Source organism: Motacilla alba, chromosome 10 (assembly GCF_015832195.1).
Source record: "Motacilla alba alba isolate MOTALB_02 chromosome 10, Motacilla_alba_V1.0_pri, whole genome shotgun sequence".
NCBI lineage: Eukaryota > Metazoa > Chordata > Aves > Passeriformes > Motacillidae > Motacilla > Motacilla alba.
The window spans coordinates 12,045,315-12,068,572 of NC_052025.1; the positions used below are offsets into that span (position 1 = coordinate 12,045,315).

Sequence of the window (23,258 nt, forward strand, 5' to 3'; positions counted from 1 at the left end):
CGCACACTTTAGAAAAGAAGGTTATTCCAATTTATTCCCTACTGTTACACTGTCAAAACCCCAAATCTCTGCCTACTGGAAAATCAAAAACCATGTACTTGGAGCACTTCAATTAAACCAGTACAGAAATACATCAGATGAGGCTCTTTTTATCTGATGCAGCCAGAGCTGAAGATGCTTCCTGAATAAATTCAGCAGGGAATCAGCTTCCTGCAAACGAGTTGCTACTTAAGAGTAGATCTTGCTGTGCCTTGCTTGAATATGCTGTGGCCCAAACCGATCAGGAAAAAAGGTTAACTACAGAGTATAGTGAGTTACTTTAGAGTGTATCACATGGGCAGGGGAGCTATTTGACAACCTGAGTCAGACTTCTAGATTAAATCCTAGATCCTCTATTAATTTTCTGGTGAGCCTCAGACCAGCCTGGTAAATTTCTGTGGTAAACTTTCGATCTGTGTCCTTTAAAAGACTCGCTTCATTACTGGCAGTTTCCAAATTCTATCCCGTCTTCCACACACCACTGCAATTCCACATTTCCTTAGATACTGAAGATTGCTTGGTTGGTTTATCGCTTGTTTCCGCGTCACTGGGATGGGGATTGCAGCAGTGACGAGCGCGGGGCGGCCCCATCTCCGAGGAAGCACTGCGCCGCCTCCGATCCCACGCACGTTGCCACATCCCCGCGGTGCTTCCCCGCTGGCCGGGCCCTGCCGGTCGCCAGCCCCGCGCTCGCTGTCCCGTGAGGCGCGGCCGGGCCGGGCCGGCGTCACCCTCAGGTGAGGGGCGGTGCCGCCATCGGCCCAGGGGCGGCGCGGCGCGGGCGCTCAAAGCGGCGCCGCTGCGGCCCCGCCCGCCCGCCATGGACTGCGCGGGGCGCGCCGAGGCGGCGGCCGAGCAGCTGCGGCTCTACCGCCGGGACCCCGACGGCTGGCGGGGCTGCCGCAGCACGGTGGGTCACGGCCCGGCGGGGCTGCCGTAGCACGCCGGGTCGGGGGGCTGCGGCGGGGACGGGCGGGAGCCGGCTCGGGGACTGAACGCTTCCCGTCCCGCAGGGTGAGGTCGCGGTGTCCTGGAGACCCTCGGCGGAGTTCGCTGGCAATCTGTGAGTACGGCTCGTTCCCGGGGCGCGGGGTCCTGCCCGCGGTGCTGCCGGGGCCGGGCAGGGTAGAGCGGCGCGGTTCGGTTTCGTTTGGTCCCCCGCAGGTACAAGGGAGAGGGCATCCTGCCCGCCAGCCCGCAGAGTGTCTGGGAGTGCATCAAGCCGGTGGCCGGCGGGCTCAGGACCAAGTGGGACCAAAACGTGAAGGACTTCGAGGTCATCGAAGCCATCAGTGATGTAAGTTCCTTTAAAACTGTTCTGGCTAGGTTCATGCAGCGTTTGGGCCTTATGAGACAGCTGATGTTTATGTGCAGGGAGGTGGCGAGTCTTAAGTTGTTCTGTGTTTCATCAGCTGAATGATGCTGAGTTAAGAAATATTTTTTCCTTTGGTTTTGTTTTTTTTATTTTCTTTATCCTTTTCCATAAATTTTATACATTTTATTAACATATATGTATATAGACAATAGCTTATCATTCTGAAAGAAAAGGAAGATCATTCTTGGGTAAATACTATGTGCTTAAAATATGGAAATGTATAACATGTATATATAGATAGATATATATGTATAACGTTAAATACATAACATTAGAGATTGCTGCTCCACATTGTTGTTAATGCTGCAAATCAAGCTAAGCATGATTGTTTTTAGCAATCATTTTTTAGCTCAGTGTGAGGGAAGAGGAGGTTTAGAGAGTACACAGACTTAGCTAAGCAGTGAAGCATTCACGTCATCAGCCATCAATTCAGGTCCCGTCGTTCACCATGGCAGCAGTGACGCTCTGCCCTGCACATCACACCCTGCCTTTAGCTGGCCTCAGCACCCAGTGCTTTGCTTCTGTCATTAAAATGGAGATGCTGCACTCTGAGCAGACAGATGAGCAGGGCTGTGTATGAGCAGCAGCTTCTACTGCCATGCTTGTAGAGTCTAATTCCTTTTTTTAAAGCATGTGGGAAAATTAAAAGGGCATTGGATTTAGATCCCCAATCTGAAGTAGTCGTATGAGCTCGGAGGCAGCTAGGTGCAAACACAATTAGTCCCAGAAACATTTGTGGAAGTTACAGGAAGTTTATTTTTCTTGGGGAAATCCTGTAGGCATTTAGTATTCATTATAGACAAGTTCAGGAATGCATCAGCCTGCCACTTGAAATTCACAGCCTTGCCAGCACCTACCAGTAGAAACTTCTGTTTGGGAGCCAATCAGGGAAGCAGATGGTAGCATTAATGTTTGTGCAGTGTAACAAACTGGGTTATCGAGTTGTGTACTGTGTATACTACACAAAGAAATTATCTTTGCCACTGTCTTGGGGAGGACAAGGGTTTTAATTGTCCTGGGAGCACAGATGTGCCAGATTGCCATTTTAGCATCCCATATCTGTCCCCTCTGAACATGGAAGCAATGCCTTGTCACTATTTTTTTTCCTGTCCTTGATTGATCATGGTAGTGCCTTTTGACTGTGCTGATTTACATTTTGTTCAACAAAGGAGTTTAGAAAGCATAACTAAAGGAGTGCTAGGAAGTACAGGGATTTTTCTGCTGTACTTTTGAAAGCATCAACTGACATAACTCTGCTCTGTGATTTCCAGACTGTCTCTATATGCAGAACCACAACCCCTTCTGCTTGCATGAGGATCATTTCACCGAGGGAATTTGTGGATGTAGTAGTGATGAAGCAATACGAAGATGGGACGATGCTGTCTGCTGGTGAGGCACTTGTGTTCTGAACAGTTCATGTTACATTTGGAGATAACCAACAGCTACTGGAAACAATTATAAAATAAAGCTACCAGAAAAAAACCCATAAAATTAAAATTAAGTAACAAGCTGTTCAGTAGTTGTTCGGAATCTTGAGTATTTTGATCAGAAGACAAAATAGTAATCTCTCTGCGTTGTTGTTCTCAGAGTATATAAATCATCTTAACTCAGATATTGGTAAGAATGACCTATGGTTTGTTCCCTTGCTATGCTTTTGAGATTGAATAAGTATTTGATTTACTGTTAAATTCTGGGGTGTTTTGATTGTGGGTTTTTTTTGTTGTTCTAAGAGTTTAAAGAATTTTCTAAAAGGAGTCTTATTTAGGCTAAATCCTTTTTTAATGTTTCCTGTACAGGAGTCAGTGAAGCCATTGAGTAAATGAACCACTCCTGTATGTGAAAATAATTGGTTTTATGAAAAAAAAAATAGTGCTGATTTTTAGGGGGCTGCCACTGTATAGAAGGATGTTTATTTGGTTTTTCACTTTCATTCTGTTTTTTAACTGTTACAGGTCTGAGCTTTTCTTGCCCCACTGTTCAGGTGTCCCATTTTCCTATCCTGTTCAGAAAAACCTTGTCAGAAATTTATATACTTGCTGGAGTGCAGCTTTTCAGCAGCCAAGTGATGTATCTGTGTGATGTGGATTTGTTGGAAGCAGCCCAAATGACCTCTCAAGAAAAGCAGTGCCCTCACACAACATGGGCTCAATGAAACTGTGTCAAATGTCACTGCTTCCTCCTTCAGAGCTCAGTAACAATTGCTTCTAAATTCAGTACTTCTTTGATTTCCCCATTCTAAGGCCAGAGTGGTTCCTTTTAATGGTCTTTTCTGACCACTTGTCAGCCCCACACTGAAGAGGTTGTACTGCAGTTCTTTTTAAATACATTTTGAATAGTGAGATTGCTTCCCATCTGGAGTTTTGCCTACCAAGGACTCTTTCCTGTCTGCTGGAAGAATGACACTTTCTTCCAATGCTTTTTCTTTCAGCCACCAATGTGGAACACCCGCTGTGTCCTCCTCAACCAAATTTTGTGAGAGGTTTTAATTATCCTTGTGGCTGCTTCTGCATACCTGTTCCAGGGTAAGAAACATCCTGCTTGAATGTTAGAAATTCTAAAGCTCTCCTTATCCATTGTGTGGTGTGTTTGTGTGTATGTGGCCACATGTGACCTGTAGCCTCTTGGCAAGGGTGTGTTTCTACCTTCCCAGTAATCATTATGACTGAGTGCCCTTCTTGTTCTCAGTTTTGTGCAACAAATTAGTTTATCTTCATTTCCTAGAGGAAAGTCTTTATTGTTACAGAAACTGTTATCATGGTGCAATTCTCCCTGACCTCTTGAAATTCAGAAATTCAGCAAAACATACAAGTATGGTCTTAATTTTCGGTAAATGAGTATCTGGTTATTTGCCATAATTTATAGACAGTCATGTAGCTAGTTAGGGCCTGGATAAATTTAAATTTTGTAGCTACATTCACTGAAATTTGTCTGTTTTGTTTAAAAAAAAAAAAAGAACAGCTTTTGGAAGTATCTATTCTAATACAAGTAAGAGTCGCTGAAAAGTTCTTAATGCTCTTAAACCACTGTCTATAAAATCACTTTCGTTGTCTTTGCAGGGAGCCAGACAGGACTGAGCTCCTCACTTTCTTTCAGACGGATCTTGGTGGCTATCTTCCCCAGACAGTGGTGGATTCCTTTTTTCCATCTAGCATATCTGGATTTTACAGCAACCTGACCAAAGCTGTTAAGGCATTAAAAGCATGACAAGATGAGTTCCTGACATCACCAGCTGAGGATAGGAAACAACCTGTCAGCTCGTGGGTAAAATTACAAAGTTGGTCTCAGGGCTTTTCTATCTGCTAGGATAGAAAAAAAAGATGACATGAAACAATGAACTGAATACAATACATTTTAAAACAGCATTTCCTATCTGACTCCGTGCAGAACAATGCATTCTTATGTAATATGAGAATCTTCACTTTAATGATGACAAAAATACCACACCTGAGGTTGGAAGAATCCTGGAGGCAGCAGTGGTGACTCTGCAGGGAGAAGAGAGACATACTGGATCTGTTCTTGCCCACTCTTTGTCAGTGTCTGTGAGGTGAAGCATTGCTAAAATCCACTTAGCACCACAGCCAGGTGCAGGTCAGCTCTGTTTGGTCTCTGAAACTCCCTGTAGATTCCTGTGGAAAAATGTTTCTCTCCCAAAAGAAGATGTATCCCTCCTGCTGCCAGCACTCCTACATCTGCTAAGATGCCTCAGTGGGTCCAGCCAGCACATGGTGAAAGCCAGAACAAATGGGATTATGTAGAGGATATCACTTGTTTGTTCCAGTAGACATAAATATTGATGGTAAATATGCCTTAAGTGCTTTTTTTTTAGGTCAAGGTCCAGCAGTGCTAATCAATGCACAGGTGTGTGGGCTGGCAAATAGACACTCTCCCATTCCCCTCTCTGGTACCAAAACCAGTGGTTTCACAGTGTCATGGCACAAACTGAACCAACATAGAGGCAATAAAATAAGAGGATTAAGCACTTTACTTGCCATTTTTTTAAAAGGCATATGAAATGAGAATTTTGAACTGTGTTTGAATGATTTTTGGTTTCCTGTGGGGAGAGGTTTTAACGGGTAAATAATCTTTTTATTAACTTTGCCTTGACAGGCCATTGTTTTTTTCTAAGACTGGTTTGCCTCCCAACATTACATTGGGAAATCAGCACCTGAGTTTTGTGCCAAGGTGTGTCCATTTTAAGAGATATCTATGGTGCTGGTTGCTGCAGGAATGTCAGATATTACTGTGGATTACATATAATTACAAAAGTAAAAATAATTGCTGAGTGAGCAACTTAAATGCAGGTTGTGATTTTACTGTGGTGACTCAATTATTTAACAAGTTTAATATGCTCTGCTTTCTGCCCCTCTATTTTTTTATCTTTGGTATAGGGCACGGACTTGCACAATAAGTTTCCCACTGTAAACCTCACCCTATGGACTAGTTTTTCAAAGAAATAGTTTTTAGTCCAGTCTCCTTTGTATACAAAGATGTAAAAACCTGTGTGAGTGTGGTGAAATAAATATTTTTTGTGCTACATCTTACTGTTTTTCCTGAATCGTCCTTTGAAGTGGTTCCTCATATACCTGTTCTGCCATCAGGGAAGCCAAACAGCTGCTTAGATCTCCAACATCTCTCTGAATTTAAGGCAGAGAGAGAGGAAAAGCCTCCCCTGATGATGTCCACTCCCTAGGGAAGAGGTGTTTTGGTGAGAACACTTACCCTCAAGGTTTTCTGCCCTTGGTTGATCTTTATTTCCAACTACTGCTTTCTATACTTAGGAAGAATAACAAGTTCACTGAGAAGAGATGTGGCCCTTGATACTACAGAGGCTTATACATATTTTTGTAAGTGTACTGAAGTTTTTAGGCATGAATTACAATATCTTGGCAAGTCTTGACATTAATTTAATTAGCAGAAAGTTCAAAAAGCGCAGCTGAGGTCACCACTCATTATTTCTGCAAGCAATGCATATTATTTTTGCAGATAATGTGGCTTCTTATTAGCTATATATAATTTATTTTTCATTGCTTTGAGCAATAAAGGTGGTGAGACACTTCATGGAATAACTTAAAAACCCCTTTTCTGAGTGCCCATCACCTTCTATCCAGAAATTAAGAGCCCGTCATATTCAGCCTTCTGCCCTGCCAAATTGGAGTTGGAAATATTTTGGCAAAGACTTGTATGTAGGTACCAATTCAAAAAAGTATAAGAAGATTTGCTCTCACATTTTTGTCTTACTTTGGTTTCTACCCAACTAATAAAATTTTTGTTTTGAGATAGAGGTTATTTTTTGGGAAAGGGAGCATAGCTGAGTAAGTGTTTGGAAGTGTGGGGACAGATGGCTTGTCAAGAATGTTCTTTCAAGGATTCATTTACAGCTGTCTTGTGAGAAAAGGCCACGGCAAGTTCAATGCCTGGATTTAATTAATGATTTCTCCTGTCTATCCTTCCCTTTCTCTTAATTGCTGTTTTTGAGGCATTGTGTTAAGTGTATGGAAGACAGCTCCTGAGCTCCTTAACTTATTCCTGGTGAAATCAGGTAACCAAAGAACGGTACAGAAAATTCCCATCTCCAGGAAGGTGAGCAGCCAAGGACAATAACCAGATCAGCCATCTGGCTCTCAGCTGAGGAGTCATCGCTTCCGTCCTGCCCTTGCATCTCTCTCTCCCTTTAACGAAGCAGGTCAGAGAAGACCAAGTGGGTGCATGCACATCTTGCCCTGGGTACCTGTTCTGCTGGTAGAATTCCATACAGTGCATATAGGAAGCAGTGTTTGAAGCATAGATTTGTCTCCAAGTTATTTAGCCTTTCCAGAATAAACATTTCAGTTCAGAAGTACTTGGATTCACAATTACTCCACTGATACTTTTCCTGGCAAAATTAACACAGACATTTAAAAGAAAAATATATTGATAGAAGGTAAGATTTTGTTCTGAATGGCTTTGTTATTCTCCTGCTGTAGTCTTCTGGCCAGAGGAAGTTTAGGAAAATTTCCACTACATTTCCCTCATCTTCCTGCCTCCCCCTTGGAACACCATGAGAACTCCTTTCCACCCTGTGTTTGCCTGCTGCAGTTGAGATGGCTCTGTCAGCTGCTAGTAGAAAGTCACTTTTGACAGGTTTTGGCTGTCCTGAATGTTCTGTGTTTTTAATAGGAAATCTGGAATTTTTTAGGGAATGTTTTGACACACAAAACTGTGACCCCTTTCTCTGCCCTACCCATTCTCTAAGGCAGTGTTTAGTTGTAGGCTCAGACAAACTTCTTGTTGCTGAGAAGGTAAGGTAGGGAACAGGACTTGGAGAGTAGGCACTGAAACTTTAGTACAGGATCTGCTTCTGATATTGGTTAAATTAATAGCTGAAAATAGGAGAGTACTAGGAGAGTATTATAGTTGTGATATATTTTATTACAACCACTATATTATTAACAAAGTCATTATTTTATAATTATACACTTTGTAACATCTGTTTCTGAAGAAAAGATGAAATAAGAATCATGCCCATTTCCTGCACATTTTAGTTAATCCCAGACAGCTTTGTAACTGGCAGTAAGATCCAGTGTACTCCTCGTGGGTGCTTTCTGAGTATCTTGCTGAGGCAGCCAAGTGCCTGCAAGTAATAAAATCCTTTGTTTGAATATTGGCAGTAGTCTAATCCCTCCTCTTACAAAGTTTTGGATGACTTGCTGGTAACAGAGCTGCAATTCTTCCTCTTGATGATGGCTGTGATGGGCCCATCAGGTAATGCCTTGATGACATTCCACGCCTCAAAACGAGTGAGTCCTTGCATGGCACTTGTGTGCACTTGTAGGAGCTCATCGCCAGGCTGAACAGGGCTGCTCTGTTCCAGTGCAGTCCCTGGGGACAGAAAATGAATTTCCTTTAATTCTTTCTGTGGAGGAAACTTTAATGGATCTTTCACTTACTAGTGAATGGATCACCAGCATGCTTGCTAAAAACCACCTGGTCCCAGTAGGCAACAGATTACTGGCACTGAACAATATAATGCTGCATTTGAAAACGTAACATTTCCACAGTTATAAATCAGCAGTCAGTTATGAGCCCCACAAGTCTGCCTGAGTTGGGAACATGTTAAGCATGTTTACCTTTAAATATCCTGTTGATGATGATGGGTTTATCTCCCTGAATAGAGCCTTTCCCTCCTTCCAGACTGAATCCTAAACCAGCAGATGTTTTTTCCAGAGTTACAGTGCAGATTGTATCCCCAGTGGCTGGAAACAAATGGAAAGTTACCACATGGACAGCACACAGTCTAAAAAGCTCAAACATCTGTTATAAAAAAATTAACTTTTGGATTGTTTGCAAAGGTCCTATAAATTGCCAAATGAAAGTGAAAACTAAAGCTTTTAATTTCTCATTATGTCGTTTTAAGGCCCTCTGGGAAGCTGGGGAAAGAAATTTATGTTTGAATTAATGGGAGAATGGAAATGTAAGACATTTACTAGAGTTATAAAAATCTGTCAAATGAACAAAATAGAAGGGAAATATTTGACTTCATATTAGTTATGAAGTTGTTATTGACTACTAGGCTGCAATTTGCAGTATGGAAATAAAGCTACAGATCTCCAGTTCAAGCTTTACAAAAAAAAAAAACAAAAACTGAAAGCGAATCAAAACACAAAACTATTCTGAAAGTGAAATATTCTGCAAAACTCTGACCATGCTGTGTTTCAGATGTAGCCACCTGCTATATCAAACAATAGCATGTTGTTTGTTCAAACTGAAATTCTCTTTCATGGAGAACAAGTCTTGTAACAATATTAGAATAAAGAATCACTGTTCACTGAGTTGTCATTATACCTTCAATTAGATGGTGTGCTACAATAATCATCTTTGTACATCTACAGAAATCCACATAGAGAATCATGCTTGGGTTTTTTTAAGGAGTTCTTTTATTTTAGAAATCCATTAATTCTTTCCCTGTTCAGTAAAGTTATTTCAAATATTTCAATGTATATTTCAGGAATGTTTTATTAACTGTGCTGCCTTTAATCAGGATTCACAGATTGATGCAGCTGCTGCTGGTTTTATGAACACCTGGATTTCAGGTAATGAGTAAACACTTATCAAGTGGGGGCTGCAAGATAATGCCACTAAACTTACCAGACTCTTGTGAGGCATCACTTGCTACTGATGATGTACTAGAGCTGATTGAAACATTGAGATTTTTTCCTCCATCTTTGGATTTTCTGGTGACAACAACAGCTTGTCTGGCTTGCCGGGCCTGTCGTACGATTGCTGAGGCGTCACTGTGAGTTGCACCTTTCAGAGACTTCCCATTAATGGAGAGTACTTCGTCTCCTTTCTGAATAGTTCCTTCCTGACAGGCCAGTCCATTGGGAAATACTTTGTGAACCTATTGAAGAGCCCAGTCACCACACACACACAAGGGAAGAGGAAAAAAGGACATCAATAAATCCCTTAACACTTTACACCATGTGCATTTTTCATTCTTTGCCAGGAACAAGTAGATTCTATCACATTTCAGGATGGAGGATGAATAAATTTGCATGGAGAGGTTTTCCTGTGCACATCCCTCCTCAAGCAGCCAGGGGGGCAGTTTGGCCCTGGTACTAGATGGCTAAAGCCTCTTGCTCTTGCTGCTCATGAGAGGAAGGAGGTGTGAGACTTATCTCTAGCTTCCAGACCCCTGATGTGTTTTACCCACATGGTCTTCTATAAACACGTGAGTAAGGTGTTGGTTATTTCCTGCTGAGGGCTGTCTGTTCTGCCTCAGCTTTCAGAGCTGCTGGGGAGGAGGTGCTCAAGGAAGCAGGACATTGCTACCAGACACCTGGAGAGGCAGCTCTGTGCAGAAGGAACCTGTTTTCACCCAGTATGGTCCTTCCAACTTTATCAATACAGCTGCTTGCTTTGATTATCTAAAAGCCAAAAACTGTAGTAGAAAACCAGTAAGGCATGTATTTTTAGATAGAGTGTTGTTTTTAGAGTATTTTTAAGATGCTACTTACTGTTACCACTTTGTTTTCTAGATCAATGCCTCCTGCCAGGCTGAATCCAAGCCCAGTATCTTCTTCTTTATGCAAAACTGTAACATGAATATCATCAAGTTCCTAGGCAGAGAAAGGAATAAAGTTAAGAACTTCCCAGAAGATAGGTCAAATGATTGGAAAGTCTGTTGTGCATTTTTTAATGAGACTTAGTGGCACAAGCACAATATTAAGTTGCAAAGATTCCCAGACACATTCACTCTACAGCTTTCTGAAAATCATGCACAAAAAAAGAAAAAAGAAAAAAAGAAAAAAGCAGGTTTACCTTTAAGGTTTCTTCATCTAGGGCTTTGACTTCCTCTATAAGCTTTGCCAGCTCCTCCGGGGAAAGCAGAGAGATGACTGACTGCCCCAACACACCGGATGCTTGAGGTGAGCCCTGTTCCTGTTTGTCTTCCTCCTTCCCTTTGTCTGCCAGGCTCGCTGTGTATTCCCTCAGCTCTGAGAGGCTGTCCCATTGTGACAAGAATGAAAAAGAAACATTGAGCTATGAGAGAACATAAGCAAAAGGCAATTTTGGAGCAGTAGTCCTTTCATCTTATTAGCATGTAAATCGGGTGGTAACTCCCACAACTATTATAAATACAGGCACGTGGAAATTAATTGTGTTCACTTAAAGGAAGTAGAATCCATTGCATAAAGGAAATGACAAAAATTTTATGGCCTCAGGCAAATGCACTTAAATCTGCTTTATCATGGAGATACTAGAAACAATGCTCCTTAAATAGGAGGATGTTTGAAATGTTCATGTAGGGATATAATTCAAATCAAAAACAAGATTAACAGTCATGAGTCATTTAACCTTCATGCTCTAAAAAATTCTTAACTTAGTCTGTGCTTTACTTCTGTGTGCTGCTACCTTAGAACTTTAATCTGTCAGTGAATCAGTGCAGCAGCTCACCAATGCTATCTGTAAATCTGAGTTTTAAATATGGCATCTTACTTTAGGGAAAAGCCAGTGTCCAGGTGATGGTTCTCTCTCGCGGGTGAGGTGGAAGCCCCATCCTCCTCCATGGAGGACTGAGACACTGTGTCCAGAGTTTCCCATGCACTGTTTCCAGAAGAGGCTGGGGACTGAGGAAGGCAAAGCAATGATTTCATTAAAGCAGATGACACCTGGTTGCTGATGGAATAGATTTTGCTACACTTCTCATCAAATGGCTTCATGATCTCACAAGCCTGGGCAGCAGTGAGAGGGAAGCTTCGTGACCTTAGGCTGTGCGCTTTCGCTACTGACACAAGATGGGAGTTAACGGAGTTAACTCCTGGAGTCAGGAGACTTGAGGAGCTCTCAGTGCTGGCATTGCTGCTTTTCTCCGAGCTGGTTTTCTCTGGTCTGGCAATACTCTCCCTGCGAGAGGAAGATCTATCCAGGCTCTTTGTAGCCATGGCCACAGGTGGCTGTTGGCGGCTGTTTTCATGATGTGGGAGGAGGGGTTGGTTTGAACAGGCTGGAGCTGCCTCTGCCCCTGCTGCAGGGCGAGAAGGTTCTTTCTGCACCGATGGTTCTTTCTGCACCCCCCCAGAAGTCAATCTTCGGGGGGTTTTTTCAGGTGACTGTGGAGCAGTCAAGGACTCAAATGAGCTTATTCTTTGTTTTATTGATGATCCTCCAGGAGACACACGTGATAAGCCGGATTGCAGTTTTTTGCTGGAAATACTGTCATGGTTGGGAGGACTTTGATCTGCCTGTGGTTTTAGATCTGAATTTGCTTTCCTCAATCCTTTCAGACTTTGGCGGAACCAGGTGGGCTTTGGTGCAACAGGAGGACCTTTTTTCACACTGTCATTTTCATCTGATTTTAGCACTTTGGAACCCACTAATTCTGATTCTGATTTCTTCAGAACTGTCTCTGAGCTGCTCCGATTTTGATTCTCTTTTTTTTTGTCTATGCCAGGTTGCAAATCTAAGTGGACGTTGTTTTCACTCATGGTAGGATTAAATAAGCTTTTTATGCAGTCAGAAATTTTAACCCAGGGGTCTTCTGTTGTATCAAGACTATAATCTACCCGTGCTTGTCTTTTAAGTACAGGCCTTTGTATTGATGAAAGTGGAGTCCCTGTAATAAAAAGACATTGATTATAAGCAACCATCCATCTACCTCTCACTGCATCATTATTAATTCATTAACCCTGAATTTCATTCAAGCCTCTGATAAATTTTTTTGAAGTTCCTAAAAAGTTTAAACTTTTAAAATTCATAATTCTTGATCCATAAGTTCTGAATCCAGATACTGAAATGGACTGAAAATCAAGGCTCTTGCACACTCAAATACGAGATTGCTTTTTTAAAGGGTTTACAAATACTGAAATTCTGGGCTGCTGAAATCTTGATACAGGATGTAACAGCTGAAATAGAAAGTTAAAATTGCAATGTTGTTTGCAGCCTAGAGAAAAAGCTGGTGTTACAGTAAATTCTTTTAAAAAACATTTATTTTCTACATTTATAAGTATATCCTACTGTAAAAAGACTATCATAGGAAGATCTTCTATATTTATGCTTCATCAAATTTCCTCAGCATTTCCAGTTGATTTTTCTGATAAGTAAAAACTTTATTCTAGTATGGGAATATTTTTTACTTCAGAGAGCAATTGAGCATTTTAATGTTAGACATGGTGGAGCTGAGTGGCGGCAAAGTTCTGTTTGTGCAGCTGCACAGGTTCTGTTTTCAGCTTCAGTGTGATCTTTTTTGAGGCAACATTTTTACTTTTTTTAATGATCTGAGCCATAACTTACAGAATTACATAAGCCTGTATGTTGTAAGAGACCTCTTGAGATTGTCTTGTTCCCTTAACACTGAGTTTCCTTAATTCTAACTAGCACAGCAGAAAAGTAACTTATCAGTGGTTTGTACCATTGCAACACTAGGGTCTTGAAATTGTGCATAAAATATCCTTTAGAAATGCTAAAACTAAGCTTTAATATGAGATAGTCAGTATAACTAAGCAGTGTCATCTTAAGCAATACAGAAATACTGTACCTGTCCATTAAAAAATTTTTACAATAAATCATCTCTAATGTTGCTTTTGATCTAGTTTCTCTTATTTACAAAGATTAATCAATAATTTTAAAAAATTACAATAGATCATCTCTTATGCTTATTTTAAACTACTTTCTCTTTCTTTACAGATCATCAATAATTTTAAATTTCATTTGTTCATCCCAAAATTTAGAGATATGGTTTGAAGACTACATTTAAAGAGAAAGTGAAGTCAGCTCAATACCCATTTTGGAATCCAAACTAAATACTATATATTTAGCTGGAGGAAACAAGTTCATTGAATTAAACATACCTAATTTTTCTTTTCTTTCTTGATCTCTGCCCACTGGAGCAGCAGCTGTGTGGTCCTTATCACATGCAGTAGGAGAAGTGGTGAAGACACTGTGGGTTACATCGGTTTGATGTCCCTCTAGCATTGCTTCTCCAACTTCCTGCTGAACAAACAGGAAAGAGAAGTGTGTCAGAATGCAATTATGAAAACCACACTATATATGAATCTGAAAAAAAATATGAATCTGGAAAAAAAAAACCCCAGAAACCCCATATAAAATTGTGGTATGCATGCCTCAGACTGACTAGTACAAAATTTGTGGGGAATAAGGGTTTAAAAAATGTAAAAGCACTAATAAACCTTCTCTTCATGATCTGAAATACATTCTGACCAGAAACTTTATCTCTTGGGTATATAGAGATCTACAGACTATCTTAATAGAGGAAGTTGTCTTCCTGAACAGACCTTGATTTTTCATGGATTTTATTGATCTTAAGATTTAGGTTTTTCTCACTGTCATTTAGAATGGCTAAGTACAAAGAATGAGAAGTTGCAGGGAGTGGTAAATTCAACAAGTACTTATTGCCCTTAATTTTACTTCTGAAAGTTGATTTTCTAGCAGTGGTTTCTACTTAGGGGATGGTAAAAATGACCTTACCTAAGATGCTTAACTGAAATTTTCTTGGATATTAACATTATATTTCGACTTTAGTTTGCTCTATATAATTTTTTATTGATCTTTGCGGCTTGGGAACTGGTTGTGGGGGGAGGTTGTGTTTTTTTTGTGTTTGGTTTGGTTATTTGTTGTTTTGGTTTGATTTTTTCTGTGTTTTGTTTTTTGTATTTTTCCTTTGTGCTGCATTGAGAGCAGTTCATTTCTACTGCCATATTACTAAACCTGAGGAAAACAAGTTTCGGTTTTAAACAAACCACAGTTTTGTTTCAACATGCAGCTCTCTCAATCCTTCACGCTCATGCAAAAGTGAAACACTCTCTGTTGCCCTAGATAAGAGAGGGAACTGAAATTTAATGTACAAATTTACTCTGTTTTCAAATTCTGTAACTCATCAACAAAGATGTATGTGCACCACAATTTAAATGGTGTTATTTAATACCTCCTGGTTTCAAGAAATGTATCTGAGCCCAAGATTCCCTGCTGCACATAATGTTAGTGCTTTCTTCCAAGAAAAATCCACTACTGAAACAAAGAAATTATTGTTTCATGACTACTTCCATAAATGGTATGACTCTTAACACAGGTAGTTGGGGTGAGCCACACCAAGCTGGCATCAGAGGCTGTGTAAACCCCTCCAGTCCCAGCCTAGGGCATAACCCTGGAAGCAGAACATGCTTGATTACCACCAATGGCACATGCTCGTGAGGGGAGGCAGGGACTCAGATTCATTCTTGCAGCTGCTCTCACTGGGATTTTAACTCATACCTTACTATGGAAGATTTTCTTCAGACAATTCTCTCCCTTCTGACCTTACTTTGAACATAACATTTTGTGCTAAGCTGGCTTCACTAAGATACACACCTTCTTTTCAAAACAGAAGAGCCTCATCTTCCCCCAATTCTCATGTGTATATACATTTTCTTTTTCTTTCCTACTCTTCTTCCTGCTGCCATGCAAAGCCACTTTGCCTTCCTCCTTTCCCTACCTCACAAATATGCAGACACAAGAAAAATGCTTGAAATTTTACTTTACCTGCACACTTGCAGAAGGTGATGCAGCCACTTCTGATACAAGCTTCTCTTTTCTGTCTGCATTACCCTGGTCATCACATGTGCAGTCCTGCTTGAAGTATTTCCTTGGTGGAGGTTTGGGCTTTGATGATTTGGGTTTTCTAACGAGGATCTCTGATGACTTCTTAGTGTTTTGCAAGGCTCGACCACCTTCACAACAGGTGGGAGGGGAATTTCTCCCTGAATTATTGGCAGAGAATGAGTAGAGCAGCCCAGGCTGCTGGGTGATTGGTACATCTACGCTGTGTACTCTTGCTTTGAAGTCTGTGAGCTGGTGCACAGCAGCAGGGGCACAGGGGGCCCGGGGATTGTAGCTGCTGTCGCTGCTGGAGCGGGTCATGAGCCGCTGTGCCCTGCGGCTGCAGCAGCCCGTGCTCCTGTCCATGTGCTTCTCACAGGGCTGCCTCCCGTGCCAGCTCATCTCCAGCCTCCTAACACCTGTACCAGGAACACGGCCAAAATGTCTGTTCAGTACGTGCAGAGTGCTCTCCTAAGATTCAGCTGATGAAATCTACAGCTAAATATCATCCTCAGTGGATGCAAAGGTGTGATTTATGTATTGAAGGCTTGCAGGGTCAAGAGTCAACAGCCAAGTTCCTGAACAACCTAATAACATTTTCCCTATATATGGGTATGTCAGCACTACAGTTTTACTGATGATGACTGTTACCTATTGGTTCTTTAGAAGACACTCAAAGGAGTATCATTACTGGGAGAGGATGTCATACCTGAGCTGGGCAAATAGCTCAAGCCATGACTGCATTTCCTCACCAAAAAAAGGAATTAATTAGGTTTGCCCCAGGATATCACCTTCACAGTTCCTTGTTGTAATTGTCCTGTCACCTACAGACAGGTTTGAAAAGCTCTAAGCAGAGCTTGTGAATTGGAGAGGATGAGCAACTGTGAGAGGAAGTTTGCACAAGAAGTTTTTGTGGGGAATCAAACAGACTTGGTCTGTTCTCATCACTCTGGTAATGTATCATTGGAGGCATGTTAGGAGGGCTGTCCTGTGAGGCTTCCTCCTCTTTCTTCCTTTCTGCTCTGGGTTACTTGACTGTTTTCAAGGAGTCAAATACAGCATGAACTCATCCTTGACATTTTTTAAGTCAAAATTACCATGTCTCAGAGAATGCATTTATTCCCTTACCTTCAGTATTCCATTGGTGTCTCTCCTTTCCAAATCTGTTGCTTTCCACAGCTTGTGCAACAGCTTCTTTTAGCTGTTGCTCAGAAACCTAGGAAATATTATGCCATTTTAGTCTCATGAGGTGAGTTAATTGCATACCATTATATTTGTACAAATCCCAGTATAAATGAAGTATATCTATGGATGGGCTCTTTTTAGTGGCTGTTTAGGTAAAATGGGACCTTTGAAAGATAAACATTCTTTGGCAGATTTCACTCGAAGTGAAGTCCTGGATTTACTAGTATAAGGTAGCTCAACTCAATACAGCATACTTTATGTAACAATTTAAACTTAATAATAATTTAGACAGTATTTGGTATTTATTTAGGAAGCATTTTGTTGAAAAACTTTGCAAGAATATAAGATTTTTCTTCAATATCAATATAACTATAAATATTGGCAGGGCAAGACCTAAATTTTAATTACTGAAAGACAGTGTATAAACATGTATTTCTTTTTGGGGAGATATGTTCCCTCTTTCAAATTATTTACTTATTATTGTCAATTCTTTCTTACATAAGAATTATGTTTTGGGTTATTCCTTAAATGTTATTTCTGTCATTTCCTTATTCACTGCATAGAACCTCATGTAAGACTGTCACCAGTGATCTTCAAATCTTAAATGATTCTTCTTAAGGGAGTGCATATCTCAGATTGTTTTTCTGTGCAGTGATGATCATAAAGAGATAAGCATCTTTGTAATCAACGTTTTTCCACCTGTATTAGATCAGCACTTGCTCCCTCTTACTTCTCAATATGTGCTATATTGATATTCAGAAAGAATGCAGACTGTGCTACCTGTGGTTCAGGGTGTCTGCTGACAATGATTTGTACTGCACCAGGATCACAATGGCTCAGCACAGCATAAACTTCATTAAGGGTTGTATTTTGTACTGAAGTTTCATTAATTTCAAGGATTTCATCTCCACACCTAGAGAGATATTAAAAAAAAAAAGAGAGAGGATGTAAACAAAAGAGATTTTCTCCTGACCTCATCTCACCCATGTGAAAACATACAAAAAGCAAATTCATAAGGTCGACCTAATTAATTTTCTTACAGATTAAATCCATCTTTCTGTCCTGTTACAGAAAATGAAATGGGAATGAGTTGGATGTCAAAGGGTTTTGATGCCATGTTGCATGCAACCTGTGAGCTTTCTGCATGTTCAGCTGTGCACACTTGATGTTCTTTCTGGTGTCTGCAGCTCAGCTGCTGCTTCCACCTACACCTTCCTTCCTTTCCAGTTAGCACTTCACTTCTCATGTCTTCATATTATGTTAGTGCTATTTAAGGTCAGAAAGGATGTTATGTTTCTGCTACATATGTGAATAACCTATTAAAAGAAAAATTCCGATGTCAAACTATCAAAATCTGCTAAACTGGGTCTTTATAGATGAAATTCAAATTTGGCTCATATGGAAACTGAGACTGCCTTGCTCTACTCTAGTTCTCACACATGTTAAGAGCCTGACTGAAGGCACTGATTTGTATCATGCAAATATTCAAATAATTTAAGACTATACTTCTTTCAGCTAAAATATTAGAGAGGAGGATTACAGAACACCTAAACTTAAATCAAAAATACTTCACTGAAACTGCTGTGGTCTGTTCAAGTCTCAATATGTTCAACACTACTAGTTGGTTAAAAATCTCTGAAAGTGAATTTCTACATTCTCACTAAAGCTCATTTCAGCAAATCTATTTTTCTATTGTGCAAGTAGTGATAGAATTTGAGGAGCTTGTATCAGGAAAAAATCTAGTGCTCAAACAAGGCAAGTAATGTGATATGTTTAGGTTTTTCTAAATATTTTCTCATTTGGAGATCTCCTCCAGTAGCAATGCTACAAGCTTGTCTGAGACCTTCAAAGTTAGCCCAGCTTGGGCAAGAGGCAGAGATTTCACTGGGTTGCTGTATTTCTGGAAATCCCACATATCCTGAACATGTGCTCCAACCATGAGAATAGCACACATGCTTTAAACCCCAAATTCCCATATATCAATATTAATTCCTGCCCAAATAGGTCAAAAATAAACCCATAAAACAGATCAATGATAAATTTGTTGCAGAAGTCAGCCAGCCTTTCTCATCCTACCTGAGTCTCCCATCCATATGTGCCACTGAGCCTGGCGAGAGGGTGTGAATAAAGATCCCTGAAATACACTGGAAGTAAGGGATGCTACATAACCCAATTCCAAGGCCAACACCCGGCTCTGAAAGAATCAATAATCATTAAAAAAACTCCACAAGAAACAGTCAAAGTTTCCATTGTAGAACCTTTTAAAAAATAATTTAATTTAATTCTTTTTTTCTGCACAAATCAGAACCAAAGTCTTGTATTCATGAATGTTGCACATTCAGTATTTGTTGCTGCTTCCACTTTCTATTGTTTTATTGTCAGGTTGTTATGGGGGCTTTGGTCCCCCTCATGATAAAAGTGTAACAAATACAATGCAATGCAGGTTTATTTTGCAAAATATCTGTCATTACAGAAGAATTGAAATGGCTTTACAAGGAGACAGAATAGAAAAAAAAATTAAGAAGCTAAAATTAAGAGGGAAAACAAGCTAAAATTAATGATATATGGCTACTGTTAGCTATATAATTTCAGTCCTCCCTCTGTTTTATATGATACAGCTGAAGACTTCTGTGAGTTTACCCTCTTTGCTCTGGACAGTCACTGATGTCAGATCCCATCCTGTGTGTTTGGTAAGCCACTGGTAAAAACCACATAGAGGCTTTACTTTGTTTGTTGCTCTCATGTTCCCATATTTAAAAGTTTATTTCTTTGTGCCAGTGGTTGTTTATAAATAGAAGATGATGACAGTTGGAGAGGAGGTGAAAGAAAAACAAGAAGATGTAGATGCTTATTCTACTTGGTTTTAAGCCTTTTCAAGAGTGAAATTAACTGCTTGCATAATTATGGGTAAGAGCTTGCACAGTCTGCTTAATAAGAGGCATTTGTTGGCAAGAGCTTTACTCTTTCAAGTGAAGGATGTGAATGTGACTCTAATGCTTGAGAGCAAAAAATCCTCAATGATTGACTCTTGAGGACAGATGGTGTTCAAATTTCTGCTGTTGATAGATACTTGTTAGCACTGACAGGCACCAAGACCTCATTTAGTCTATTAAAAAAACTTAGTACTCAGGTTTGTGAGGAAAGACATTCAGAGAGCAAATGAACAGTGGTTTGTCAGTCAGTGCTTTGTTGGCAGTGCACAGTTAATGTCAACACTCACCTTTGTTTAGGGTAACTTCCATTATGACCCTGTCATTTGGCTTTGTAGGATTTAAGGAGAATGCTGCATTTTCTGAGCTGAAAGAGCTGTTTTCCTTGGTTATACATGTACTGGAGCTCAGTGACTGACACAAGAGGGGTGACTGACAGCTGGAAGCAGAATGAGGTGTACTGAAGCTTGTCCTGACTGTAAGTGTCAGAAGGCCCTTTTTGGCCTGCTAGAAAGAACAGAGAGTGAGTGAATGGGTTGAGCTCACATGCACATTGTGTCTAAAACCAGAGGTTGTTCTGGAGGGAGAGTACATAACCTTAAATTTCTGTAAAGCATCATAATGTGTTAATCCATGCATGGATTCTCCATTCAGTTCCAGGATTTCATCACCTGTTTCAAAAGAGAAAAAATTATATTCTCTTACTGTATTGTGCAATAAGTTACATGATAACATACATGCACACCGAAGGACTCTTGCAAATGCAAAAATGGATGCAGGTGCAAAAGTCACTTAGGGCTCATTTCAGCTTCAATCTGTCTTTCAGTGTCATTTTTTGGGAAGTGGGAAAAGGGAGAGAAGATGTATTTCCCACCTTCTTGTAGCCTTCCATCAGCAGCAGCAGCTCCACCAGGAAAGATGGTTTTGACATAGATGCCTATTGGTCCATAAATGCTGTCTTTACCACCAACGATACTGAAGCCCAAACCCTAATTTATGAAAGAAAAAGTGTGTGAGAACCCATGTTCAGTTCTCATAATAGTCCATTTGCAGTTCCTTCTGCATTACCTACATGGGCAGTATTGTCAGTGGAGTAGTATAATACATGAAAAAGAGTCAATCACATTCCTGTAGTAAGAGTAAATGGCAATTTCAGCAGAATCCTCTTGTGTTTTGCTTTTTGTTTGTTCCAACCAATTAATTCACTTTTATATACACATAGGAAGGTGTCTAAATTATTTTTTACATTTTTTTGGATATGAATTGGCAGCTCAAAAGAAGCAACATGCAGTCAATTGTCTGCACTTTGCAGATCACATTTGTGACATGAAGTAAAACTCACAGTAAATCAGCAGAGACAGTCTTACCTTCCCTTGTCCTTTCATCAATACAATGTTTGAAATCACTGAAGCCTGTGAGCCACAGGATGTGTGCACTAGTTGTGCTGTACTTAGGGATCTAGATGGCCTTGAAATTGCCTGTGAACATTAAAAAAACCAACAAAATCCACCATTTTCTTTTATGCATAAACAGAAATTCTTGAACATACATTGCAGCAACTTGTTTATTTGAATTTTTCTTCCTTATAATTGATCATTTAAAAATTATTTTTTTTAAAAAAATCCTTGTAATTTTCATAAGCCATTTGTTATGCAGAAAATCACTGCTCACTGAATTTATCCTGTAGGGCTTAAATTGGAGAAAAATTAGGATGTTGGTCCTCAAAGTGGTGAAATAGTGTAGAAAGATATATTTGTGCTCTGGCTTGAGTCCTCATGCCAAAACCCCATTTGTGGTCATTAGGGGACATAAACAATTATTATCATTTTTGGCTTCAAGAACTGAACTAGAATCATTCAAAATCTTTCCTTCATCTTGTGACTAAAAACTTTATCTTGGCACATACCAAACCTATTTTCAGCATTTTCCCCAAAATACGAATTTGTGCTGGATTTCGTAAATTCAGCCTCTGAGATTTGCCCCCTTTTAATAAAATGTAATAAAATATTTAGTGAAATGTTTAATGAAAACCTCGTATTTCAACATGGAATTGGGTATTACAAGATAATTTAAGCACTGACAGAAGTCATTACCCAAAGCTAGCTATGCATGAAGTTCAGCAGGGTCAGAGTTAACTGCACTCATTACGGATCTGAGAGAGTTCAACACTTTTTTTTTACTTTTTTTTTCATGTGGCAAAGTGAAACTAGCAGGTGTTGAAGAGTGAAGAATCAGCCAAAATTATGGCTTCTGCATATGCAAGAGTCTCAATTTTGACATGAAAACCAGATTCTTTACTCAACATGGGACTGGGAACAGGATTAAGAAGTGAACAGGTATGCAACACCCAAAACACACTCTCCAAAATGCATTCCTTTGTCAGACCAGGGTGACTGGTATGGGTCTTCTGAGTCTGAAACAGGAAATTTTCAAATTTCCTTTGCTTCTGTGTGAGAAAGTGTATTTTTTATTTCTGTTTGTGGTGGGTAGCAATACTCAAAGCCAGGATGCTGCCAAGGAGCCTCTTCAAATGGGAAGTGCATGCCACACAGGAGCTTTGAGAAGGAAACCCAGTGAATCCTTGAGGACCTGTCTGTGCATTTGGGTATGGATTGGTTGGGGTTTGTGCTCTGGTTTGCAGCCTCCTTATTTTAAAGCCTTGGATCCCTCAGGGTGGGTGATGGGCCAGGAGAAGGCAGGGAGGGAGGTGGGAGCTGAGTGTGAGGAGCTTTGCCTCCATCTCCTCCTCCAGGTCTGAGCCTGGGGACTTTTGGCCATAAATCCCCCAAACCTGTCCCAGCCTCTGATGGATCACTCGGCATCCATCTGAAGAGCACAGGAGCCAGTCTCCAGCCTCCTTTAACAGGTGTTTAAACCTGTCTCTTTCATTGGGGGCCATGGTGAGTCTGTACCTGCCTGTGGCCGTGGCTGGGCCAGGGGAGACTGGTGGCACTGGGGCTCAGAGTGGGGTGGTGTAAACCGCCTTTGGGAATTTAGCCACACCAAAGAACCTGCTGGGCAGTGGGAGGGAGAACCTGGAGAAATGGAGGTTTGCTGGCAGGGCCTTTCCCCACAGAGGAGATGTTTGGGGCAGAGGAGGCAGGGCCTGCGGGGCAGAGGGGATCTGGCAGGATCTGCCATGGTCATGCAGAGAGCCCTGTTGGGGACAGCGCCGTGTGTCCCGTGTATCTCGGGTGTGTCCATGGCACTCACCGGGGCTCTCCCTGCAGGGCAATCCAGCTGCTGTGACAGCGATTTTCGGCCGGCGTGGAGGGCGAGGGGCTGGCGGTCCCTGAGGGGCGCAGCTCTGCGCGGCGCCGGGCCCTCCAGAGCCCCGGCCCACAGCGGGCTGGCACCTGCCGGGGTGGGCACAGACCTGTGTTACTGCACAAGGCTTGGACAACCTGCACAGACATTTCAGGTAAATGTTACTCAGAAATGGTTTTCCCTTTGTAAATCTCTTTGTGAAGGGATTGATGTTTTCAGTTGTCGCTTTGGCGACAGCAATTGATGTTAAATATATTAAAAAGCATGCATTTCCAACCAAAAAAGTGTTTGCCTATTTAGAATACACCATTAAAAAAGCCCCAAACCATAAAATGCAAACCTTATGCACCAAACCTGGCTGCAGGATGTTGTGAATACAGCAGCTGATGATT

At 40.9% G+C, this 23,258-nt stretch overlaps 2 protein-coding genes and 1 long non-coding RNA gene across 11 annotated transcripts in view; 2 read left to right on the plus strand and 1 right to left on the minus strand.

The window, feature by feature from the left end:
- The first annotated feature begins 802 nt into the window (after positions 1 to 802).
- On the plus strand, positions 803 to 5,955 carry STARD5 (StAR related lipid transfer domain containing 5). The gene is made up of 6 exons (XM_038146949.1): positions 803 to 949; positions 1,053 to 1,102; positions 1,204 to 1,336; positions 2,686 to 2,803; positions 3,843 to 3,936; positions 4,471 to 5,955. The coding sequence occupies exons 1-6, from the start codon at positions 860 to 862 to the stop codon at positions 4,616 to 4,618; spliced, it is 633 nt and encodes a 210-aa protein (XP_038002877.1). The 5' UTR covers positions 803 to 859; the 3' UTR covers positions 4,619 to 5,955.
- A 152-nt stretch (positions 5,956 to 6,107) lies between these two features.
- IL16 (interleukin 16) overlaps positions 6,108 to 23,258 on the minus strand; it is a 41,586-nt gene continuing 24,435 nt past the window's right edge. For 4 of the 5 annotated variants that reach the window (XM_038146944.1, XM_038146942.1, XM_038146946.1 and 1 more), the window contains 16 exons: positions 22,813 to 22,955; positions 20,967 to 21,077; positions 20,474 to 20,588; positions 20,197 to 20,270; positions 19,890 to 20,103; positions 18,746 to 18,863; positions 17,450 to 17,582; positions 16,613 to 16,700; positions 15,428 to 15,903; positions 13,741 to 13,882; positions 11,390 to 12,506; positions 10,712 to 10,895; positions 10,408 to 10,509; positions 9,539 to 9,791; positions 8,521 to 8,646; positions 6,108 to 8,272 (listed from right to left, as the gene is read on the minus strand). In XM_038146944.1, the coding sequence (XP_038002872.1) occupies positions 8,079 to 8,272; positions 8,521 to 8,646; positions 9,539 to 9,791; positions 10,408 to 10,509; positions 10,712 to 10,895; positions 11,390 to 12,506; positions 13,741 to 13,882; positions 15,428 to 15,903; positions 16,613 to 16,700; positions 17,450 to 17,582; positions 18,746 to 18,863; positions 19,890 to 20,103; positions 20,197 to 20,270; positions 20,474 to 20,588; positions 20,967 to 21,077; positions 22,813 to 22,955 (3,590 nt within the window). In that variant the 3' untranslated portion in view covers positions 6,108 to 8,078. The remainder of the gene's footprint in view (positions 8,273 to 8,520; positions 8,647 to 9,538; positions 9,792 to 10,407; positions 10,510 to 10,711; positions 10,896 to 11,389; positions 12,507 to 13,740; positions 13,883 to 15,427; positions 15,904 to 16,612; positions 16,701 to 17,449; positions 17,583 to 18,745; positions 18,864 to 19,889; positions 20,104 to 20,196; positions 20,271 to 20,473; positions 20,589 to 20,966; positions 21,078 to 22,812; positions 22,956 to 23,258) is intronic. The other variant, XM_038146943.1, reaches the window with a different exon arrangement.
- The window catches only part of LOC119705028, a 43,834-nt gene continuing 40,518 nt past the window's right edge, over positions 19,943 to 23,258 (plus strand). For all 5 annotated transcript variants that reach the window (XR_005258115.1, XR_005258114.1, XR_005258118.1 and 2 more), the window contains exons 1-4: positions 19,943 to 20,077; positions 21,801 to 21,935; positions 22,090 to 22,204; positions 22,830 to 23,020. This is a non-coding gene — a long non-coding RNA (uncharacterized LOC119705028). The remainder of the gene's footprint in view (positions 20,078 to 21,800; positions 21,936 to 22,089; positions 22,205 to 22,829; positions 23,021 to 23,258) is intronic.

Coding starts and splice junctions, on each gene's coding strand:
- STARD5 (XM_038146949.1), top strand. CDS start 860: ATGGACTGCGCGGGGCGCGCCGAGGCGGCGGCCGAGCAGCTGCGGCTC. Junction 950..1,052: donor GGCGGGGCTGCCGCAGCACG/GTGGGTCACGGC, acceptor CCCGTCCCGCAG/GGTGAGGTCGCGGTGTCCTG. Junction 1,103..1,203: donor GCGGAGTTCGCTGGCAATCT/GTGAGTACGGCT, acceptor GGTCCCCCGCAG/GTACAAGGGAGAGGGCATCC.